The 22,681-nt window shown below is 50.3% G+C and overlaps 1 protein-coding gene and 1 pseudogene across 4 annotated transcripts; both read left to right on the top strand.

Annotated features, from left to right (window-relative positions):
* Positions 1-2,600: 2,600 nt before the first annotated feature.
* On the top strand, positions 2,601-15,945 carry SH3BP5L (SH3 binding domain protein 5 like). Of its 4 annotated transcripts, none has more exons than XM_038559483.1 (7): positions 2,601-2,884; positions 3,403-4,012; positions 10,726-10,788; positions 10,954-11,082; positions 13,190-13,351; positions 14,293-14,466; positions 15,022-15,945. In XM_038559483.1, the coding sequence occupies exons 2-7, from the start codon at positions 3,830-3,832 to the stop codon at positions 15,490-15,492; spliced, it is 1,182 nt and encodes a 393-aa protein (XP_038415411.1). In that variant the 5' UTR covers positions 2,601-2,884; positions 3,403-3,829; the 3' UTR covers positions 15,493-15,945. The 4 variants fall into 4 exon arrangements, with proteins under 4 accessions (XP_038415411.1, XP_038415410.1, XP_038415413.1 ...); XM_038559482.1 differs by lacking the exon at positions 2,601-2,884 and adding an exon at positions 2,896-3,026; XM_038559484.1 differs by lacking the exon at positions 2,601-2,884 and adding an exon at positions 3,180-3,203.
* A 1,982-nt stretch (positions 15,946-17,927) lies between these two features.
* The window catches only part of LOC119869571, a 47,694-nt pseudogene continuing 42,940 nt past the window's right edge, over positions 17,928-22,681 (top strand).

The following is a 22,681-nucleotide window of genomic DNA, read 5'->3' as shown; positions in this document are numbered from 1 at the left end:
ATTGCAGATACAGAAATTTCTATCACTGCTGAAAGTTCTAGTGGACAGAGTTGATTAAGAAGCCTCTTGAGGTACATGATCTACAAAGGAGGTGGGGAGGGTCTCAACTGGAGCAATGGAAATGTAATGGAGAGGAGGGATCTCTTAAGATACTTAATGTACTGCAGAGTGAAGATAGGGGGATTCATTTAGGAGGTCTTCTAGGTTTTTCCCTATGTAAATGGGTGGATGGTAGAACCATTCACCAAGAAAAGAAATATAGAAGAAGTAGGATTGGGAAGTGGAAATCAGATCTAAACTCAGGGAGAGGCAACCCTTGCACAGGCCAGAGGTCTGAGAAGCTGCTGGATCTCAGAATGTGATCTGAGGGGAGTTTGAGTGGAGGTAGGGGTCATGCACTTTGGCAAGAGCTCTCACAGAAAGTAGGCTGCATGACATATAAGGTGGTCATAGTGTAGCATCAGAGCCTGAGAAGTCCAGGCATGCAGGGTAAGGTTTTCAAACATGAGCGGGTAATGAAATCAATGGTCTCCACCAGTATATATATATAGAAAGCAAGAGTATGCTTTGCATAGAATTTGAGTAAAAATCTTTTCCTTAAAAAAAAAATCTTTTCCTTAAACTTTTGTATTTTTACACAAATATATGTACACTTGTTACAAGGTAAAACATTTTTGGGTTGTGGTCCTATATGTTTGAATGTCAACTGATTTATAAAGTGAGTACTGCACACTATAAGCTACATGCAAACTGGAACAAGTGTCTTTTTCCTCATTACCTAAAATTGTGGCACATAGTAGCTCAGTAAAGACATAATGCATGAAGGAATGAGTCAATAGGCCAGAGAAGTAAGGGAAACCCAGGACAAGGGTGACTCAAAAGGTAAAGAAGGAAGAGAGAGAATAAATAGCCCAATATCAGGTGTCAGTCATTTGGTGATATTCAGAGCATGGATGACACCTCATATCTGCAATTTCTGTGGATTGACAGAAGCTAGACTGCAGAAGTAAATGGGAAGGGAGTAGAAAGGACACATAGGACAATGGAGTAACTGGTTTTGTACTGAAATTGTGAAAGTTCAGTATGTCTCTGAAAGAGATATAGGAAAGGCAAGCTGTAGAATTGCACTGCCCAATAATGGAATCATTTGCCAAAGGTGGAGATTTAAATTAGCATTACATTTAAAAAAGCTGTTCCTTCAGAATACTAGCTCCATTTCAAGTGCTCCATGGCCACATGCGGCCGGTGGCTACCACTCCTCGGAGCTGACAGAAAATTTCCAACATTGCAGACAGTCTATTGGAGAGTGCAGTTCTAGGAGAAAGTTTTAGTTCATCGTGCCTGTCCTGGCCCCACAGGACAAGCCAGCACTGCTCCCAAACTTCTCCTACCAGAAACATTATCCAACTATAGCAGAGAAACTGCTGGAGCTATTACAATCAATAAATGTAACTTTACGTGTCTCAGTGAAGGTTAACCCTAGAAAAGGCCCGGGGGGGTACCAGGGAGGCTACCGAACTTCAGGATGTGACCCAGGAGGAGTCTGGGCAAAACAGGTCTTCGTGTCATCCCAGCCAACGCAAAACCATGTGACAAGCCTTGCTAACGACTGAATGCACAGGGAATGGAGCTGCGGGACAAGGTGTTGGGGCGGCAGACGAGGCTTCGTGCTGGGGAGTTCGGGCTCGGCGAGACGGAGACGCAGCGTCAAGTGGGGCATCCCTGCAGGGAAATTCCAGGTCTAATAATTAAAGTTACCAGAAGGTAATAGATACTATATCCGGTTTCCGAACGTGGCTCTCTCAGTAACGAGAAGGAATGCGGTGGGAGACAGGTGTCAGCGTCCCTAAGCTCTGTCTACGTAGACGCTTTAAGTCGGACTCCCACTGACTCACTGCAGAAGTCACTAACTTTGTGGACAAAACAACCCCTCAAGTCGTTTTTAAAGGAATATACTTGGCTCAACTTCTTAAAAAAGTTTTTCTTTTTTTTGGTGTGTGTGTGTGTGTGTGTGTGTGTGTGTGTGATTATTCCTGTGGTGAGGGAATGGAGGAAATCCAAAGAGAAGAAAGAATATTCAGCGCGTTTGCCTTCCCTGCCTCAGGGTCAACCTTGAGGTGGCGCTCAGTAAGTTAGGTCTTCTGCAAAAATAAAACCTGAATCCTCCTGTCTTCCCCCTAGGCTGTGCCTGTGACACAAGGTGAGGAGCGGGTCGCCGAGGTCAGGTCCTCTCACGGACACGCGTGGCAGCGCGACACACCGAGTTCGGGCGCCTGGGGTTCTGGTCAGTGCTCACCGGGCAACCGGGTCCGGGGGGGGGGGCGGGGGGGGAGAGGCCCGGGTGGGTGAGGGGAGGCCGGGCTGGAGAAGGGCTTGCGGGGCGCCGCGCCGAGGAGCACATTGGCCTGTGAGAACTGTCCGTCTGGACCGCGTTACTAAGGGCATCGCTGGCTTGGCGGAGGGACCGGTGACGGCCGGAAGACGCGCTGACGCCCGACTCCCAGGACGCTGTCCCGAGACTGCGGCCGCCGCTCCTCCTGAGGCGCCGCCCCGGCCTTCCCGCGCGAGGCCGGAAGCGACTTTCCAGCGCCCCGGCGCGCAGAGCAAGATGGCGGCGCTCTCTCCGAGGCGACTGTGCCGAGTTCGTTCTAGTTGGACCCCTTCCCTATGCGCCAGGGACTCCCGACTCGCATCGCCGACCCTGCTTTTCTCAGCAGAACACGCTCATGTCTCAGTTCCACCCAGCGGAGCTGGAGTCCACGCACGGCGGCGCCCAAGAGCGCCGAGCCGCACCGACTAGCACTGACAGGGCAGACCGGCGCGGAGGAAACGTGGGTGCCTAGCCGCGGCCCCGCCTCCCGGAGAGCGCGGGGCGGGGCGAAAGGTCAGGAAGGCGTCGTGTGCGGGAGGCGTATTTCCGCTTCCGCCCGGCCCCGTCGCGTTTTGGTTGGACGGGCTTGTTGTGGGGAGGGAGGGGGGAGATTGTTTGCGGTGGAGGAGCTTAGTGTGCGGGAAGGTAAACTGAGGTAAGGTTCTGTGTCGGGGGGCCCGGGCGTGTGGGAGTCCTGGGGGCAGGCTGTTCAGGACTGAGGGAGGGTGCGGGGTCATCCCCGCGTTTGCAGAGAGAGGTGGGGCGGGGCTGGGGTTAAGGAGTGGATTGCGACGCCCGGGTGGGGGGTGGAGCCCGGGCGGGCGTAGGGAAGGTAGGGGCTCGCGGGGAAGTGCGGAAGGCGCGGCCGGGGCGCGGGCGGTCCCGAAGGGCTGAGGAGAGTGGTTGCGGCGGGGTCTGGTGGACGCGTGGCGGCCGGGAGCGCGGGGCTCGGAGGCCGAGGGGCAGGAAGGGGCCGCCGGCCCGCGTGCGTCCTCATGCTGCCCGTGCGCTGGGCCTTGCTGTCCGTGCAGCTCTCCGGAGACCGTCGTTCCGCAGCTTCGGGGGCCAGCCCTATCTCTCCAGCCGCCACCACAGCCTGGAGGCGCCTGCCTCCGCCCTCCCGAATGGTGCTACTCCTCGCAGGCCTCGGCCCGGGATCCACGCCCCCTCTACCCCCTGCCTTGGAGCCGGAGCCCCGGGTCCCTCCTGCCGGACGCCCCGTGACGGGGACGGTGGACCTCTACCGCAGACCGGGCTGCAGCTCCAGGAGCCCCGCCGACCTCGTGAATCTTGGCCTCTAACCCAGCGTCAGGTCATACTTGTGCCCCTTCTCCCGCCGTTTGAGAAGAGAAGCCCTTCCTCCTCGCTGGCCGGAGCCCAGGAAGCCCCACGCTGGGGCCCTGGTCCCAAAATGTCAGTCCTCTCTTGTGCATAGGACTGTGCCCCCTCCCCATCAGCATGGCTGAGTTCAGGCCGGCTCCGGGGGGGCGGGAGACCCCGCAGGGGGAGCTTCGAGCTGAGGTTGTAGAGGATGAAGGCCCTCGGAGCCCGGTCTCGGAGGAGCCCCCAAGAAGCGGGAGCGGCAGCACTGAGGCCAAGCTGTCTCCCAGAGAAGAGGAGGAACTGGATCCTCGAATTCAGGTGAGAATAGCAAGAGGGGGACACCTGGGTGGCTCAGCAGCTATTCGTCTTCCTTTGGCCCAGGGCGTGATCCTGGAGTCCTGGGATCGAGTCCCACATTGGGCTCCGGAGTCCCGGGATCAAGTCCTGCATCAGGCTCCTTACATGGAGCCTGCTTCTCCCTCTGCCTGTGTCTCTCATGAATAAATAAAATCTTAAAAAAAAAAAAAAAGACCAAGAGGGAGGGAGACACACAGGGAGCCCAGATTCCGGTTTTCCTGAAGAGCTGTGGGATCAGCGAAGAGTTAGACTTTCTCTCTGTCTGGTGGGCAGGAGCAGGAAGGAAAACCAGCCTGGCGGTGATCATGGCAGCAGTGTAGATCGTGATGCCATGGAGAGAGCCGCCTGCCCCACGCCTGGGCTGTGTTTCTCAAGGCTTCGCAGACAAGTGAAGCAGCAAATTAGCATCAGATGCAGGGCCTCGTTTAGGTCAGTGGAGAGTAGAACTGTCTGTTGTTCTCCTTTCCAAGTAAGGGGCTGTTGGCTGAGAGGTGCCATATGAGAGGATGGGATTTGGAGATTGGGAGGTAGTAGGGAACCTTCCCTTCCTTCTCTCCTCATCGGTGCCTTCCAGGGATGCACACGTTTCACAGCTTGTAAGGACTCAACAGATTGAGGCCTGTAAGGAAATCCCATGTGTTTAGGGAGTTGACCAGCCATGGCCAGTTCTTAATAATACAAGTTCCCAGGTCTGAGGGTGCTGCTTGTATCCAATGAGTGGGAAAGCTGATTTATTATTGCCTTGGAGTATTTACAGGCTAGTAGTTGGTAGGATGGGCAGATCTTGGAAGGCGGCCTCAGAGCAGTGGGTGAGGAGGACAAGCACCATGCGGGTGAGATGCACGGTTGGCCAAGGTGGAGTTTTACTGTTTCCGGGCATTGACTGGGAAAGTTGCTTGGGCAGGTGAGGGCAGGAAGTTGTTGTATGTTGGGGGCTGAGTCTGCCAGAAGGTCTGGCAGTGTCTCCAAGATTCTGACGTTGCGGTGATGCACATACATCTCTAGGTGAGCAGGAGCATCTCAGGGCTTGCATTCCTAGCCTTCTCTGCCAGCCAACCTTTATTAGATTGGTTCTGTGAGTCAAGAGGAGATCAGGTCTGGTCCGAGTATCCTCTCCACCCTCTTGGTGGAGCTTCCCTGGATGTTGAGGTGGGGGAACTGTGTCCATGCTTATATTGGAGCTGCAGTAAGCCATTCGTTTACTGGCGTGGGTCAGTTTATTTCTTCCACGTGTCATGGGTGTTGCATTGAAAACAGCTGAGTGTCTTCTGCTAATTCCATGGATTTGGATTTGTTATCTACTGAGGAAATAAGTTGTAGTGAAAAAACGCGGTTGGGCTGAGATTGAAGCAACCTCCAGCTCCATTGTTGGTGATTTCCATGCAAGTTATGTAATCTCTGAGTTTCACCTTCATCTATAAAATGAGGGGTTGGTCTTGCTGATTTGTGAGCACAACTCCTTGCTGTACTTTGACATAGTCTTTTTTATTTATTTATTTATTTATTTATTTAATTTATTCATGATAGGCACACAGTGAGAGAGAGAGAGGCAGAGACACAGGCAGAGGGAGAAGCAGGCTCCATGCACCGGGAGCCCGACGTGGGACCCGATCCCGGGTCTCCAGGATCGCGCCCTGGGCCAAAGGCAGGCGCCAAACCGCTGCGCCACCCAGGGATCCCTTGACATAGTCTTATAGTTCTTTCCTATCACAGCTCTTTGGCTTAGCTCTTGGTAAAAGTTTGTAGGTGGTGCTTGGGGAAAGAGTCCCGTATCTGTTCTGTGGTGTGGAGGGCTGTGTGATGCACTTCATACATCTCTTTCCAGTGTTCCTTAGTCTCCTCCAGGTGAGAATCTACCATGGGTGGTTTCTTTGCTCAATCTCTCCTGCTCCTGTGTGTTTTTCCAGTGCCCACACAGGCAAAGGCCATAGTGTGAAGAGTCACACTCTCATGTTGCGTTGTTTGGTAAAGTAGCTGTGAGCCACGTATGGCTACTTAAGTAAAATCAATTAAAAACTAAAAAATTAAAATGCAGTTTTCCAGCTGCTGTTCGTATTGCAGAAGTAGAACACCTCCATCATCATAGTTCTATTGGATGAGCTCTGTGAGGGTCACAGAGTACCAAGCAGGCATAAGATTTGCCTTGAATCCAGGGAGTTTGCAGTGTTATTGGAATGAGAAGAACAAGCAAACCATAGTCACTCTTGTTAAACCAGGAGGCACATTGTGGAGCAGAGTGGGTTATGTAGGGAGGAAGGTCTTGTAGAGGCTTCCCCCTTTGATGGCACACTTGTGGCTGGGCCAGTGCTCTGCCCTTATCAGGGCCTCTGTGTCGTCTTGCCATGTGAGAGAGGTAGCCCGATGTGAGGGGCACCTCTCACAGAGAAAGCTAGTAGGATTCAGCCCTTCTGTGTTTTGGCTCCTCTAGATAAGGAGGAGATGGAGGCATGTGTCATTTGAGCTCCCTGTTGGTGTTGATGATGCATGAGACCATAGTATCCTGATAACTGTGTTTCAGTGCTTTAAAGGGATTTTCAGTATATTTTGTGGGTTTCCGCCAACAGATCCATCATAATCCACCAGCAAGTTTTAAAAACACCCATTCCAGGGAACCCTGGGTGGCGCAGCGGTTTAGTGCCCGCCTTTGGCCCAGGGCGCGATCCTGGAGATCCGGGATCGAATCCCATGTCGGGCTCCCAGTGCATGGAGCCTGCTTCTTCCTCTGCCTATGTCTCTGCCTCTCTCTCTCTCTCTGTGTGACTATCATAAATAAATAAAATTAAAAAAAAAATAAATAAAAACACCCATTCCTGAGCCATGCTCAGACATGCGAATTCTGGTCTCCGTGGGGTGAGAAGTGGTTCTAACATGCAGCCCACATGTCTTCACTGAGCCAAGGATATCCCAAAGGCCAGGGACTGTGTTCAGGTATTTTCTGGAACTCCGAAAAATGGTTGCCCCTAAGGCAAGGCTTGTACTCAATAGGGAAAGGGGGTTTCTTGGCAGGCAATTCATGTCCCTGTTTTCTGGTAGGATGCCTCTGGAAGTTGGTTGGAGGCCAGCTCTAGGCCTACCTGGAGTTTGCTGTCCCCCAGGGAAGGCCATGTCTTAGTCTCCATGTCTTGACCTCAGTGTAGTAGTTCTCTGAGGCCTTCAGGCTGGTCTTCAGCTTTCTGACAGGGTCCCAGTGGAGGGAAGAAATGAAGGAGGGTGGTGCTAGGATGGTCCTGGGTCTCCTGCCCTGTGACTTTCTCAGTTCCCTTTGTGATGGGCACATTCATTCTCAGGTGAGTGGATATAGTGCCTTACCTTCTCCCTAGACTCTTCAGAGTGACTTTGCAACCTCTTTGTCCTCATCTGAAGTATCAGTTTAGTTCTCACAGGACAGTCATTATTTTCCTTATTCTCAATTCTTGGGCCGTGCATCACCCTGGCCCTGCATCACCATCGGCTTATGTGTTTTAATGGCCCGCACAAGGTGGGCAGGAGCATCTGTCCGCTGAGCACCCATGCCTTTGACTCAGTGGCCTGGCATCTTTGGAATGTGCCCGGTGTGCCCTGGGAAGGTCACCCTCCTTGCTGGTTGCGGGCTCACTGATGGATGATGTATGCTGACTCAGACTTCATCATATTCAAATTCCGTTTCATCCGGGTGCCAGGAGTCCCTGGTAGAGCAGGCCAAATGGAATGTATTGCCAACTTCCCAACACAGAGTCCTGAGTGCTCATTGACTCCCACTCAGCCTTGTCCTGGGTTTGTCCCAGCCTGATTGTTCACCCTGCCCTCTAGCCTATTCTCTTTCCCAGTATCCTGGTCATGTTAGAAAGAGCTTTGTAGCTTTGTGATCAAAAGATTTTTTTAGGGGGAATCCCTGGGTGGCTCAGTGGTTTGGCCCCTGCCTTCGGCTCAGGGCATGATCCTGGAGACCGGGATCAAGTCCCACATTGGGTTCCCTGTTTGGGGCCTCTCCCTCTGCCTGTGTCTCTGACTCTCTCTCTGTGTCTTTCATGAATAAATAAATAAAATCTTTTTTTTTTTTTTTTTTTAAGATTATTTTAATTGCTGGAAGTGCTGTGTGGATGCAAGGTCCCTTATAGAAAGAAGTACCTGCTCCTGCCCTTAGCTGATATCTGGAGCCATTCACATCCTTTTTCCTGTGGGGAGACTTACGTAGAGCCGTCAGCTCCTGTGATGATCTTGCTAGGATCTGGGAGCACTTTGGGCTGTGGAACTGAGTGGGATCCAGTCTTGAACCTTGGTTTGCCTATGGCAGTGTTGCAGGATGGCCTTTAGTGACCTCCTCTTCTCTAGAATCCGTGTATTGCCTCCTAAGGGGCATGTCCTCTTTCTACCAGGACTGTGGTTTTTCTAGGTGATTGTACTCCTGTCTTCTCTGAGGCATCCATCCAAGGATATGCTTAGTCCTAGGATGGTGGTCACAATAGCAGGAAAGCTGGATTCCACATCAGGTCCTAAATCTAGTTTCAATTCTGCCCCTAACTCGCCACTTCATTGTTTCTTATCTAGCAAATTTGAATGAGCTGAGAAAGAATGTTCTTACAGGAGCTGCTGAAAGCACTGTTACTTCCCCTCCCAGATAGTCTGAAACCCACCACAGGCTTCATCAAGCTGGAGGAGACTAGGTCCACAGTGGGAGAGGTGGTCTCTTATCCTGACAAGAATTCCCTTTTTTGAGGACCCTTGAAGAATTCCATCAACTGAAGGTGATGTCCTAGGTAGGAAGGCACTGTGAAAATCTGAGCTCTGTGTGTCAGGTGGGCAGGCTCTGCCCCTGGGCCTCTTCTGAGGTCCTGTGAACTGTGTCACTTTTTATGGTTCCACAGTGTTTTATTGTGATAAACTGGGATTGTGCTTAATGAAATTGCTTATGTGCACCAACTCCTAGACCCACAGTGTCCAGTATGGGAGCCACATGCCACTGGCCAAGTTGAGATGTGTCCTAAGGGTCAAACACATGAAGATTTCAAAGGCATAGGTTAAAAGGAATGTAAAATTCTTTTATGATTTATGTTGATAAACATGTTAAAATTATAATATTTTGGATATAGTGGATTAAATGGAATGTATTGTTAATAATGTAATCTGTTTGCTTTTGCATTTTTTTAAATGGTTGCCAAAAACTAAAAGTTCAATATGAGGCTCACAGTTTTGTTGGACGGTTCTGCTCTGTAAACTTTAGAGCCAAATTTATGGTCTTCTTTGGGACAGGGGCTGCATTGTTGTAGGTGTGCATATTTTCATACCCTTGTTCCTGATTCTGTTACATGTTTCTTTCTTTCACTAACATTTGGCCATATAACTTGGCTTCCTGTATTCTTACTTGCTGACTCAAATTTTTTAGGACTTGAGGACAGGTATACAAATAAAAAGACTAAAAGAAAATCATATACTGGGTTGTTAGAAGGGCCAAATGAAGTGTGGGAGCCAGTAATGGCAGCATCACTCACTGCCAAGTGCAGGTCGTGTCTGGGTTATGGGCAGCAGGCAGACACAGGCCGGTTCCACTACCCTGTCCAGGGGCTGTAAGGCTCCTGGGAGAGCATCCCAGAGCTGAGTGTCAGGTATTTCATTCCTCAGGAGTGTCCTTGGCATGGTGGGCTCATGAATTTTCCCTTAGGTTCTCCTTCCCTGCCACAGAATCTGTTGTGTGAAGACCTGGGGTCTCTGTCCATCTACTGCCCAAGCAGGCCTAGAAGCCCTTGAGCCATGTGATCTTCTCCCATCTTGACCTGAATTGTCTACCACACCCTCGTGATTCTGCTGCATCCTGCATTTGTCTGGCATTTGCCCTGTCCTCTCCTACCTGGCATACTGCAGACAGCCTCCACTTTTGTCCCTCGGCCCTTGTAAACTTCCCACATATTGCTCAGATCCGCCTTCCTAAGCCACAGACAAGGTGGTGCCAGGCTCTGAGGGGCTCCCCCTGCCATTGGGGAAAAGTTATGGTATCCTTTCTCTGTGCCCCAGCCTTACTGGCTTCTCACCTGACAAGCTGCCTGTCCCAGGCACCTGCTCTCCTGATTCCTAGTCCCCTCCTCACTGGTGCTTTTCTATGTATCCATCAAAGCCCAGCCCAGGAGCAAGTACTGTGGGTGTCCTGAGCTGGCTTTTTCTGCCCAGGTAGGTGACCCTGCTGCCCCCACCATGCCTACCTCTTACAGCTGCTTGCAGTGCTGAGAACTTATTGCTTACTTACTAGGCCATGAGCTCCTACCTCTTTGTTTTCTGAATTCTGGGATCTCAGGTGTGCTGAGCTGTGAAGTGTATGTAGAAAACGTGATGGCCACGTGATAGTACTGTTAGAAACACAGACTAGCTCTAAGGAGACTCCTCCTGGCTGGAATATGAAGAGAAGGTGGCACTGTCTGATGAAGAGAGGGCAGATTGCTGCCACTGAGCGTGTTTCATTCCCTGAATATTGATTTACTCATTGTTAAAATGGGGGTTTAACAACCTGATGCAGAGGTGGAGTTGGGAGGATTACAGGAGACTATGTTATTAGGTCTCCTACCAGGAGCCATCCACAGAACCTCCTGCATCTCTTCCGTTCTCTAGTCAGGTGGACCTTCCCTCTGTGGGCTGTGCTCCCACTCCACGTTGTTCACATGAGGCTACTTTCCACTGCTCTCATTTTTCGCCCCTCTCTGTGGCAGGAAGAGCTAGAGCATCTGAACCAGGCCAGCGAGGAGATCAACCAGGTGGAGCTGCAGTTGGATGTGAGTGTTATTCCTTTTCTTCACCCCCTTGAGCTGGTCTCTGGAGGTGTCTCCTTCTCTCCCTGTTCAATATGGTGGCAGGGGAAGGGGCATGTATGAAAAACAAGAGGGGCTGGGACCTACACCTATGCCTTCCCTCTGCTCACGTCCCTCTCCCTTTGCCAGGAGGCCAGGACCACCTATCGGAGGATCCTCCAGGAGTCAGCAAGAAAGCTCAACACGCAGGGCTCCCACTTGGGGAGCTGCATTGAGAAGGCTCGGCCTTACTATGAGGCTCGGCGGCTTGCTAAGGAGGTATGGCCAGCTGACATGCATTCCAGGAGGGCCACATGCAGAGCCTGGCCCTGGACTCTTCTATCTCTGTATGAATTGTGTGAGACAAAACACTTTCTCCTTTCTTTTTTCTCTTCTGTCTCTTCCTTTTGGTTCATGTTTCTTTTCTTTGCCCACCCCTCCATTCCTTTACCCCTTTCCTTCCCTTTTTTTTTTAAACATAAATAATATGTGTTCATTATTGGAAGACTGTAATGTAACTATAAATATGAAGCAAGAAGAAAATCAAAATCACCCCAAATCCTACCATGTACATGTTTCATGTTTTTTGTACATAGGATTTGTTTTTTTTTTTAAATAATAAATTTATTTTTTTATTGGTGTTCAGTTTGCCAACATACAGAATAACACCCAGTGCTCATCCCGTCAGGTGCCCCCCTCACTGCCCATCACCCACTCACCCCCACCCCCCGCCCTCCTCCCCTTCTACCACCCCTAGTTCGTTTCCTAGAGTTAGGAGTCTTTATGTTCTGTCTCCCTTTCTGATATTTCCCACACATTTCTTCTCCCTTCCCTTATATTCCCTTTCATTATTATTTATTTTTCCCAAATGAATGAGAACATACAATGTTTGTCCTTCTCCAATTGACTTACTTCACTCAGCATAATACCCTCCAGTTCCATCCACATTGAAGCAAATGGTGGGTATTTGTCATTTCTAATGGCTGAGTAATATTCCATTGTATACATAAACCACATCTTCTTTATCCATCATAGGATTTGTTTTAACCAAATATGGTAAGGTGACAGACACAGAGAGAGCTGCCCTGAAAGGAGACTGTATTACTTAAAATTCTCAAGAAGGAAAGGCATACCACACCATGTAGGGCCACGTGGCGAGGCACCTGGGTCAGTGAGGAGCCAGAAGAACTGAGAGGGAAGCTTGGCTCAGAGCCTTTATTGTGCTTACCATGGGAAGGAGTGGGTAAGGCACTTTGAGTTACCTCAAAGGTAACTTTGAGCAAATTTGGAATTAGCTTGAATATTTGTGAGCTCTGGGTGAGGGGTGGTCTCTATATTTTGGTACCTGGCCCTGGAGTAACGTAGAGCAGGTGTGAGAAATACTGGTGTGGTGTGAGAGTTAGATAAAGGGAGTGGTGGGGATTTGGATTGGTTGGTTTGCATTTGAAAAGTGTGCTCATAGAGGAGTTTACTATCTCTGGGACTTAGCCCAGGAGGGTCATGAGGCCCCCAAGATGTCAAAGCATTGTAAAATACAGAGATTACAATTAATACAGCACAGATAGCCTCTTAGTTTTTTTGTATGTATTTTGCCAAAATGAGATGACATGTGCTATTTTTATTTTTTAATTATGACATAATTCTGTGTTGATAAGTATACATCCTTGCTGTCAATTTTTTTTTTTTAATTTATTTATTCATGAGAGACACAGGCAGAGGGAGAAGCAGGATCCATGCAGGGAGCCCAATGTGGGACTTGATCCTAGGACTCCAGGATCGCGCCCTGAGCCAAAGGCAGATGCTCAACCTCTGAGCCACCCAGGCGTCCCACCTTGCTGTCATTTTTAAGAATTGCTTAGTATTTCCTTATTATTACTTTGTTGTTCATTCTGTAACTGAAAAGTTAAAGTTTCCAGTTTTTTGTTTTGTTTTGTTTTGTAAGCATGACTGATGAATATTGTTGAGCACTTGTCTTACTTCCTTCAGCTTACCTGCTGAATTGGAATTGATGATCTCAGGGGTGTACTTTCTGTAAGATTTGGTCTGTGTCACTAACCACCTTGCAGCTGAAGTGGTGTGGATTTTTCTTTTTTCCCCTTAGGGCAAAAGGCCAGTGGCCTTTGTAAGTGCTGATTTCACACGCTCTTACCCTCTAGCAGCAGCATTTTCCAATCTTTATTTCTACATTTACTTCTTTTAAGTCATATCCTTACAAAATATTCTTTATAGAATGCTACTTATTTGATATTTATCCTTAGCGCAGTTTGGGAAGCAAAGCTGATGTTGCACTGGCCTTCCTCCTTATCTTGTCGTCATCCAAGATGGGTCTCCATGGGCAGGTGGAGCTCCTTGGGGCTCCCCATCCTGAATAGCCCTCTCTTCCCAGGCCCAGCAAGAGACCCAGAAGGCAGCGCTGAGGTATGAGCGGGCCGTGAGCATGCACAATGCTGCCCGGGAGATGGTTTTTGTGGCTGAGCAGGGTGTCATGGCAGACAAGAACCGGCTGGACCCCACATGGCAGGAGATGCTCAATCACGCCACCTGTAAGGTGAGCCAGTCAGTGCCAACAGGTTCTGCTACTTCCTTTGCTGTGCTTTCATCCCATCATCTTCCTTCCTCCTTCCTCCTTTCTTCCTCACTCCAACCTTTCCTCAGCTTTGATTCTGTTTCAAGCAAAACCTCTTCCTTCCTCTCTGCCCTGTTTGGCCTCTGTTAGTATACTTTGATTTTTTAAGTGTAATTTGTGTATTGTTTCTCAGCTATTCAAAGGAGAGTAGAGAGTGGGAGGATCCCTGGCATCAGCTCCAGTCTGCCACCTTCACCTTGTAAAGAAGTTAGTCCATTGAGGTTGTTACAACAAAATAACATAGACTGTGTGGTTTAAGAAACAGTTTATTTCTTACAGTTTTGCAGGTTAGGAAGTCCAAGCTCAGGTGCAGGCAGATTTGGGTGTCTGGTGAGGGCCTGGTTCCTGGTTTCTAGATAGCAGGTGGTCTTTTCACTGAGTCCTCATGAGATGGAAGGGGTAAGTGGGAACTCTCTAAGACCTCTTTTATGAGGGTGCTAATCCCATTTAGAGACCTGATCACCTCTCAGAGGGTCCACTTCCAATGCCATCACTTTAGGGGTTAGGATTTCAACATACGAATTTTGGAGGGATACAAACATTTAGTCTCTAGCAACAGATGTCACCTCTTGAAGGATGGTCATGTTTTTTTTTTTTTTTTTTTTTTTTTAAGATTTTATTTATTTATTCATAGAGACACAGCTAGAGAGAGAGAGGCAGAGACACAGGCAGAGGGAGAAGCAGGCACCATGCAGGGAGCCTGATGCGGGACTCGATCCCGGGTCTCCAGGATCACGCCCTGGGCTGCAGGCGGCGCTAAACTGCTGCGCCACCTGGGCTGCCCCAGGATGGTCATGTCTTAAGAGATAAGAGCGTGGGTCCTAGATCAGTGATGTATATGTTCTCTGCCTCATCTGGGCCAGGTGAATGAAGCAGAGGAGGAGCGGCTTCGTGGTGAGCGGGAGCATCAGCGGGTGACTCGGCTGTGCCAGCAGGCTGAAGCTCGGGTCCAGGCCTTGCAGAAGACGCTCCGGCGGGCCATTGGCAAGAGCCGCCCCTACTTTGAACTCAAGGCCCAGTTCAGCCAGATTCTGGAGGTAGGGGAGGGGGAGTGGGAGTGGGAAGGTATGTGAACAGGCAGGAAGGGGGCAGGCATAGAGAGTGAGGGCTGTTAGAGGGGATGCTGGTGCCTCTTTGGGCCATCTCAGAGACCAGTGTGGTGGGACAGGTAGGCAGTACATGTGCTTAGAATGACCCATAGGAGTGGGAGTGCAGCTTGGGGAATAGGTGCTGGCAGAGAATGGAGTTGAAAGGAGGCAAATGAGGAAAATTGGGAATCGGGAAACCAGGGAGATTGGGGATAAGGAACTGGCCAGATAGGGAAAGGGAACAGTGGGACAAGGAGGGGTGGGTGGGATTGAAGACCTGGGTAGAAGGCTTAGGCGAGGAGCAGGGCAGGATTGCTGGGGAAGAGGAGGAGTGGACAGGGGCTGGCTGGGGGTGTAGTGCTGTAGGTATGTGTTGAGTGGGGAGCTGCCCGTGGGTCTGGAAAAGGAGAGACAGGTAGAGTGCTAGTGGGGCTGAAGCGACTCAGCTCCAGAAACACGGAGAGTTGCCCCCTGGGTCACCTCACTCTGTTCCTCACTCTGCAGGAGCACAAGGCCAAGGTGACAGAGCTGGAGCAGCAGGTGGCCCAGGCCAAGACTCGCTATTCAGTTGCCCTGCGCAACCTGGAGCAGATCAGCGAGCAGATTCATGCACGACGCCGGGGCCAGTCCCCTCATGCCCCAGGCCAGCGGCGATCCTCCCCTGTGGGGGCAGAGGCTGGGCCTGATGGTGGGGAGGATGGGGACAGTGGGATCATGGAGGGGGCTGAAGGCGGGGGCCTGGAAGAGGGCAGCAGCCTGGGGCCTGGTCCTGCCCCTGACACAGACACGCTCAGCCTGCTGAGCCTGCGCACCGTGGCCTCAGACCTGCAGAAGTGTGACTCTGTGGAGCACCTGCGGGGCCTCTCTGACCACACCAGTCTGGATGGCCAGGAGCTGGGTCCCCGCAGTGGGGGACGCTGGGGTAGTGATGGTGGGAGCCGTGGGGGCCGCCATCAGCGCAGCATCAGCCTGTAGTCCATGCTCAGGGTGGCTTGTTCCTCTTCACCACCGCTGACCCATGAGGACCAGACAGGCTCCAAGCTCCCTCTCCTCAGGTTCTTGCTTCCCTTGGAGAGGTCAGGTTGGCTCTTGTCTCTGGTGGGTTTCTCCCCGTCCTCGCCTTTCCAGGTCCCTCCTTGCAGGTGGCAGCTCTCTTTGCCTTATCCTTTCAGAAGGCTTTTCTCTGGCTCTCACATTTGCCCTCTCCCTGCTGGCTCCTCATGGTCTGATGCCCTTTGCTGCCCCCTTTCTGCCTTCCTTCCCTCTGTCTGGTTTTCCCCTCAGGGAACTTGGTCTGGAAGGCACAGGGAATCCCATCAGAGAAGGTGGGTGTGGGACCTGAGTCCTGGCAGCTTGGCCCCCTAGCTTGAGGAAGTAGACACGTGTCCCTTCCACTTCCCCATCTCCCGAGGGAGTCTAAGGATGCTGCAGAGGCCTCTGTCCCAGCCTGTCCATGTGGAACCTGTAAAATGCACTGTAGGACTGTGCCTCTGGAAAACACTACCCATTCCTTCAGTGCCCCTTCATCATGACCCAAGCCACTTTGCTATGTGTGCCGCAGAGCAGGACTTGAAGGGTACCAGTGTCAGAGAAGGTGAAACCCGACCCCCTGTCAACATGGGAGGACACCACCAACTCCACTAGGCTCCCATGTGCATGGTGTTTTCCCCAGCTGGGCTGGGTCATTAACATTGCTGAGGTGCTAGTAAGTCTCTAACAGGGTCCGTGTTGGGGGGTAGATGTGGAATGAGGTCCAGATGGTGGAGGCCCTTGCCTTTCCTGCTGCAGAGTTGGGTTTACTTTTTCTGGGTATAGGATGTTGAGCTGAATCTCAGCATCCTCCTGCAGGGTGGAGTTAGGGAATTTGGTGCTCAGCTGCTGTCCCTCTCTCTTCCCCAAACCAAACAATACCTACTCCAGGATCCCTTGCAGGAGATGCTCAAGTTTGGCTGCAGAGCCTTCTCTGATGCAGGGAGGGGTTGCCCTGGGGTGAGGGAACCCACCCTCCATGGGGAGCAGCTCTGGGTGTTTGGTAGTGTTCCAGGCTCTATGGGGAAGCCACACCTGGATCTGGGTTCCTTGGGAGAACTGGTCCTTTCTCCTTTCCCACCCTAAGAGGTCTGAGAGCTGGACTCTAGGCAGGACAGCTGGTGCCTAGGCCTTTGTGCTGCTGCCATCACCTGGGAGGAGTGGGCTTTCATATGGAGGGTGTCTCCCTTTGCTAAGATGGTCACTATGAGAACCACTGGGTTTGAGGTGGCCATGGGTAGAGGGAGGAGAGGGAGGGAAACATGGGCATGCGTGTGTGCATGTGCTGGGGGTATGTGTGTGTGAGAGAGTGAGTGTGAGAGAAGAGGGTATGCCCCTGATTTTATTTAAATAAAATAGTTTATGTAACAGTTAACGTTTGCTGTCCCTGTTGGGGCGGGGGGGTCTTAATTTTGGTCAGGGCGGGGGAGACCTCCCTCCTACCTGCCAGGCAGGGAGATGAGGACATTGTCAGCCACTGGTATTCCAGAAGGGATGAGGATGCCGATCCTCGATCTGGACATGTGTTGAGGAAAGGGGAGGGACAGATCTCAGGCTGTCTGACTGAAATTTCAGATAATTTTCCCTCCTGCAGTGTTTAGGGCATATTTATACTAAGTTTTTTGTTGCTATCTAAAATTTATTTTTATTTTTATTTTTAAAATTTTTAAAATTTATTTATGATAGTCACACACACACAGAGAGAGAGAGAGAGAGGCAGAGACACAGGCAGAAGGAGAAGCAGGCTCCACGCTATATTATAGCGGATCCCTGGGTGGCGCAGGGGTTTGGCACCTGCCTTTGGCCCAGGGCGCGATCCTGGAGACCTGGGATCGAATCCCACGTCGGGCTCCCGGTGTATGGAGCCTGCTTCTCCCTCTGCCTGTGTCTCTGCCCCTCTCTCTCTCTCTCTCTCTCTCTCTGACTATCATAAATAAATAAAAATTTAAAAATAAATAAATAAATAAAATTAATATAGATGAAAGCTGTCACCCAAGTCGGGACTTAACCTTTTGTGGGGTGGAAAGGATTTGATTGTGCTTGGACCCACAGTCTGTGAAATACTTGGTGGCATTAGGTTGGAGAGAGATGAGAACTTCAGGAGGTGTAGATGTGTAGAGTGAAAGTTTTGGATTGAGCAGCCTCAGCCTCAGCCCCAGAGGTGCGCCTGCATTTCGAGGCAGGTCAGGAGGGATACACCAAGGGATGGAGAAGGCACTGCAAGGGAGGAGGTTAGGAGACCCCCCCTGGAACCTTGATGGGAAGTGGGTGACCTGAAGACCCTCAAGGGGCAGAGGGAAGGCCAGAGTTGGGACAGGACAGCAGTGACCCTGGTGATCTCAGGTGGCATATGGGCCATCTGGAGCCACTGTGTTGTGAGCATGCACTGCGTATCTTTTGACAGGTACTGTCCAGGTATGAGACTGCCTTACTCAAGCTGGCTTTTTATTTATATTTTAAATCTATTTTGTTTATTTATCTTAAAGATTTTTATTTATTCATGAGAGACAGGCAGAGGCAGAGACACAGGTGGAGGGAGAAGCAGGCTCCATTTCCATGCAGGGAGCCCGACGTGGGCCTCGATCCCAGGACCCTGGGATCATGCCCTCGCCAAAGGCAGGCACTAAACCACTGAGCCACCCAGGGATCCCCTGGCTTTCTTTCTTTCTTTCTTTTTTTTTAAAGATTTTATTTATTTATTTATGAGAGACACACAGAGAGAGAGAGATGCATAGACACAGGCATAGGGAGAAGCAGGCTCCATGCAGGGAGCCCAGCGTGGGACTCGATCCTGGGTCTCCAGGATCACACTCCCGGCCGCAGGTGGCGCTAAACCGCTGCACCACCGGGGCTGCCCGCCCTGGCTTTCTTTTTTTTTTTTTTTTTTTTCCTGGCTTTCTTTTTAAACAAATTTATCTTTCTCGCAGTTCAGAGGATAAGTCCAAGGTCAAGCTGTCAGTAGGATTAGTTCCTTCTGAGGGTTGAAAGGAAAGGATCTGTCCCAAGTCTCTTTCCTTCATTTGTAGATGTATCTTCTCCCAGTGTCTTCATCATCTTCCTTGTGTACAGGTCTGTGTTCAAATTCCTCTCATAAGGGCACTAGTCATATAGGATCAGGGTTCACTCTCGTGACTTCATTTTACCTAAGTATCCTCTGCAAAGACGCTCTCTCCAAATGTCACATTCTGACTAGGTTATAGCTTCAGCCTATGGATTTTGAGGGAGACACAGTTTAGTCCATAACAGCACAAAAGCAAGTCATCACCATGAACAATGTAAGTGGTATCTGATTCTCTTCTTTCCATTGCAACATCACTGGATTTAATCTACCGTTGCTTATCGGAATGGCCTCTGACCTCTCTTCCTAATTGAGGAGTGAAGTGTGGTAAGGCAGATGGGTGCCAGAATATTCCCTTTATTCCTGGAAAAGTTGTGAGAATGCATGGCTTACGTCCTTGGGCAAGTAGGCTTTCTGCGATGACACTCCAGGGTCCTACTTCCCCACCCAATCATTGCTTCAGGACCTGCAAGTCTCTTGGTGTGAAGGAATCCCCAGAAGAAGGGCTGGCTGTGCCCACCCTGTTTCTCTTCACAAAATCACCTCCTAGATAAGGCAAGAGTGGACATCTAATAGAGTTAAGAGCTAATGGTGCTGTTTCCACGTGGAAGAAAATGGCCACAGCAAATATGCCCCCCAACCCTCTCCTAACGGTGTCTTGTATTCATGTGCCAGGTGTATGTATTTGCCGATTTCCACAACAGCCTCATGAGGTGGGTAGCACCATGATTGCCTTTACAAAGATGAGAATTCAGGTGTAGTGGGGATGCTTAGTTTGCCCATAGCCTAGTAGAAGGTAATGGAAGTGTTTGGACTTGAGTGCACAGGAACCATAGGTGAGAAAGTGGAGTGGACGTATTTACCTCTTAGGAAAGTTTCCTGGGGGAGGAGAACTGAGCTAAGAAATAGGAGAGTCAAGGAATTTTGTTCTAAAATGAGCAAGAGGTGGTGAAACAGGGTGAAAGTTCCCCCATTCCTGTGCCATGTCATGTTACCCATGTTACTGAGTGGTAATAAAGTCTTCTGAACTATATCCTCCCCAAGTGAGCAGCTGGGCCTCAGTCTCCCCAACACTTAATACATGTCTGGCACTTAAATGTTTAGGAAACATACTTTTGCATCTCCCTCCTCCCCCCAGTCCAAATCTATGCTAGGTTACTTTGTTAGACCATGGTTAGGAGGTCAGCATCTGTATCCACAGTCCTAGGATTATATCTCCATGTCTTCAGGTGGGGAGTTCTCTAGGCTCCAATTTAATTACCTGTAAAATGAGAAAGCGTGGGTATGCCTAAAGCTATGCCAGGTGGTAGCCACATGATCTGGAATTAGTTCTCTGCAGATTCCAGATTAGGAGGGCCTCCTTCTGTCTTGTGCTAGAGAAGGAGGCTTTTTATAAAGGCCCCGATGAAGTTTGGGTTTACTTCTTACTCTGGATGTAGTTTTGGTAGTCGCCCTTTAACTTGACCTAGCAAGTGCAGCAAGGATGGGCTTCTCAGGCTGTCATGGTCCTGCTTGGTCGGCAGAGGGCAGCAGCCACCAGAAAGTGGGTGGAGCGAAACCTGGGTTGGCTGATCCTGGTCCTGATTTTCCTGCTGGCCTGTTGGGTTTGTCTCCTTGACGCTTGGCAGGTGATCCTGGGACCCTGGAGGGGTAGAAGATGGGGTGTATGAATTAGAGTCTAACCACATCCATCCCCACCTGGGCTTCTTGTACCCCAGATGTGCTTGGGATGGTCTGTTGTGTGTGAAAGCTGGTTCAGGTCTGTGGGGCAGCAGGTCATTTGACACCATATGTTCTGTGCTTCTTGATGCCCTGTTCTCCTCAGCACTGGCCTCCTTCCTTGTCCTCCTTGGTGGCTTTTCACCCTATGCTTCCTCAGCCTCCTTGCATATTCCCCTCTTGGGAAGTCCCTTTGGCTTCCCTCTACCACCACTCCTGAGCCTTTGGCTTCCCCTTTGTCCACTATCCCTGCCTGGCCCCAGACTGCCACACTGCACCGTACCTTGAATTAAAGGAACCAGAGGACCATTTGGCTGGCTGGCAAAAGGGCATGTAGTTTATTAAATATTTAGCACTGGTAGCACCTGTTAGGAATGCCAGAAAGTATAATACTGGGGCTGGATAGCCCATTGAGAAACACAGGTGGATACAGGTAACAGGTGATACAAGACAGTAAACAGATATTTTAAGGTTTATTTGTTTTAGAGCAGGGGAGAGAGAGGGGGAGAGAGAGAGAGAAAAAATCTCAAGCAGACTCCCTGCTGAGCTTGGAGCCCGACCAGGGCTCAGTCTCATGACCCTTAGGTCATTACCTGAGCCAGAACCAAGAGTTGGACACTACACCGACTGAGCCACCCAGATGCCCCAAATGAATAGATGTTTAAGAGGGCTGCAGGCAAGGGGAGGTCTGGGAGGTTAGGAAAGGCTTTGAGCAGGAAACTACTCTCTGAAGCTCTGGACCAGCCCCTGCCCTCAGGCTGGAGAGGTGGTGGTCAGATTCCTCCCGTAACACTCTCTTCTGCCAGTCGTCTTACCCCCATGCCTTGCTCTTCTGAAATTGTCCTGTGCTCATCTGGTCTGGGCCTGTGGCCTTGGTGTCCTCAGGGTGTGAGACAGCACTCTTCAGCAGACATCGTCCGTTGACTTGCTTATACTTGTGCTGCTCCTGGCACAAGTTCTCTCCCTGCATAACCCATCAGATTTCTGCCTGTGATTTGAGGCTCAGCTCATGTGGACTTTGGACCAAATCCTCTGGGCTCCTTTGACTTGTCACAAGCCTGGCTCGGTGTCATTCCTGACTCCATCCCACTCAACACTTAACATAGTACAATAGACATCCTATAAAATAGAGTGATCATGTATTGTCTAAACTGGGACACTTGAGTGTGAAAGGCAGTGGCAGATGCAAGTCAGGACTGAAAAGCACTGACTGCACCATCTAGAGAGCTGTCACTGGTCTGCCTCTGCCATGCAAGCATGTGTGCTTATGGATGAGGCTGTCAGCTCCTCTGGGTTTTGGTGTTCCTGGGTCAGGAAGGGGAGCCAGATGCGGTGGATAACATCTCAGGTTATCAAAGCACTAAATTATGGCTGGTGGAGGAGGTTGGGGCCCATGGGAGGTATTTTGGTGAAGGTGGTTAGATGGTAGATGTGTTTGTAGAAGATGATGGGTCTTAGCATGAGGGCTTATCTTGATGGGTCATAGCATGAGGACTTCAAGACCGGGCTTGGTCAGGGCCCAGCCTAGAGGCAGTAAAGAGCTGCTAGACATTTCTGCTTTGGATATGAGGTGGTGAAGGACTTGGCAGTGAGTTTTCCTTCCTCAGAGCAGGCAGGCGGTTACCACCACACAGTGGAGATAATCCAGCTGATTTATTCATAAACATCACTGGGAGGAGGGGCTATAAAAATTAGTTTCTTTCCCATTTGGGACAGGAACATCCTGATCTAGGCTGGGATGGAAACTAGGATTGTGTAGTTTGTCAAGAGCGGACAATGCATCCTTTCTTGGTTGCTGTGGTATCCCCTTTTCCTCGCTCCTTGTGATTTCTGCAGTAACATGCTAAGTAGGCAGGGTCCTCTCTACACCCAATGGGGCCTGTCCTCCTGAGGTGAGGCAGGAACTCTTCTTACAGGAGTTGGGAGACTGAGAGGGGAGTGGAGGAAATAGTGGAAGCTGAGGGTTTCGTGGTATGAGGCTCCGTGAGATGCAGGACTCTCAGGGGCTGCTGCTGGTTAGGGGAGAATGAGTGTCTCTCATTTAAAGTCACCCCTTCCTTCTCCTTTAAATCTCAGTGGCACTGTTGTGGATTCAGCCTTCAATTCTCCTTGGAGAAAGAGGCCAGAAGTGCACCTGCCCATGCATTACAGGGCAGGAAGATGCATTTTCGACTCTCACACTTGGTCTTCCTCTAGCTGATCTTTACCCAACCACCAATTCCACTTTGGACACTATTTCCTAAACCCCCGATCAGAAACTCTTCCTTCTTTTTCAAACAATTGCATTTAACAGAAGAGACTGTATAAAGCTACCCAGTTGGAAGGGGGACCTGCCAATGACAAGAGAGGGCATGAGGC

This window comes from Canis lupus, chromosome 16 (assembly GCF_011100685.1).
Source record: "Canis lupus familiaris isolate Mischka breed German Shepherd chromosome 16, alternate assembly UU_Cfam_GSD_1.0, whole genome shotgun sequence".
Taxonomy (NCBI): Eukaryota; Metazoa; Chordata; class Mammalia; order Carnivora; family Canidae; genus Canis; species Canis lupus.
The sequence above is the reverse complement of the archived record's forward strand: the minus strand, read 5'-3'. Positions and strand labels throughout refer to the sequence as shown.

Coding starts and splice junctions, on each gene's coding strand:
- SH3BP5L (XM_038559483.1), top strand. CDS start 3,830: ATGGCTGAGTTCAGGCCGGCTCCGGGGGGGCGGGAGACCCCGCAGGGG. Junction 4,013..10,725: donor AACTGGATCCTCGAATTCAG/GTGAGAATAGCA, acceptor TCTCTGTGGCAG/GAAGAGCTAGAGCATCTGAA. Junction 11,083..13,189: donor CTCGGCGGCTTGCTAAGGAG/GTATGGCCAGCT, acceptor CTCTCTTCCCAG/GCCCAGCAAGAGACCCAGAA.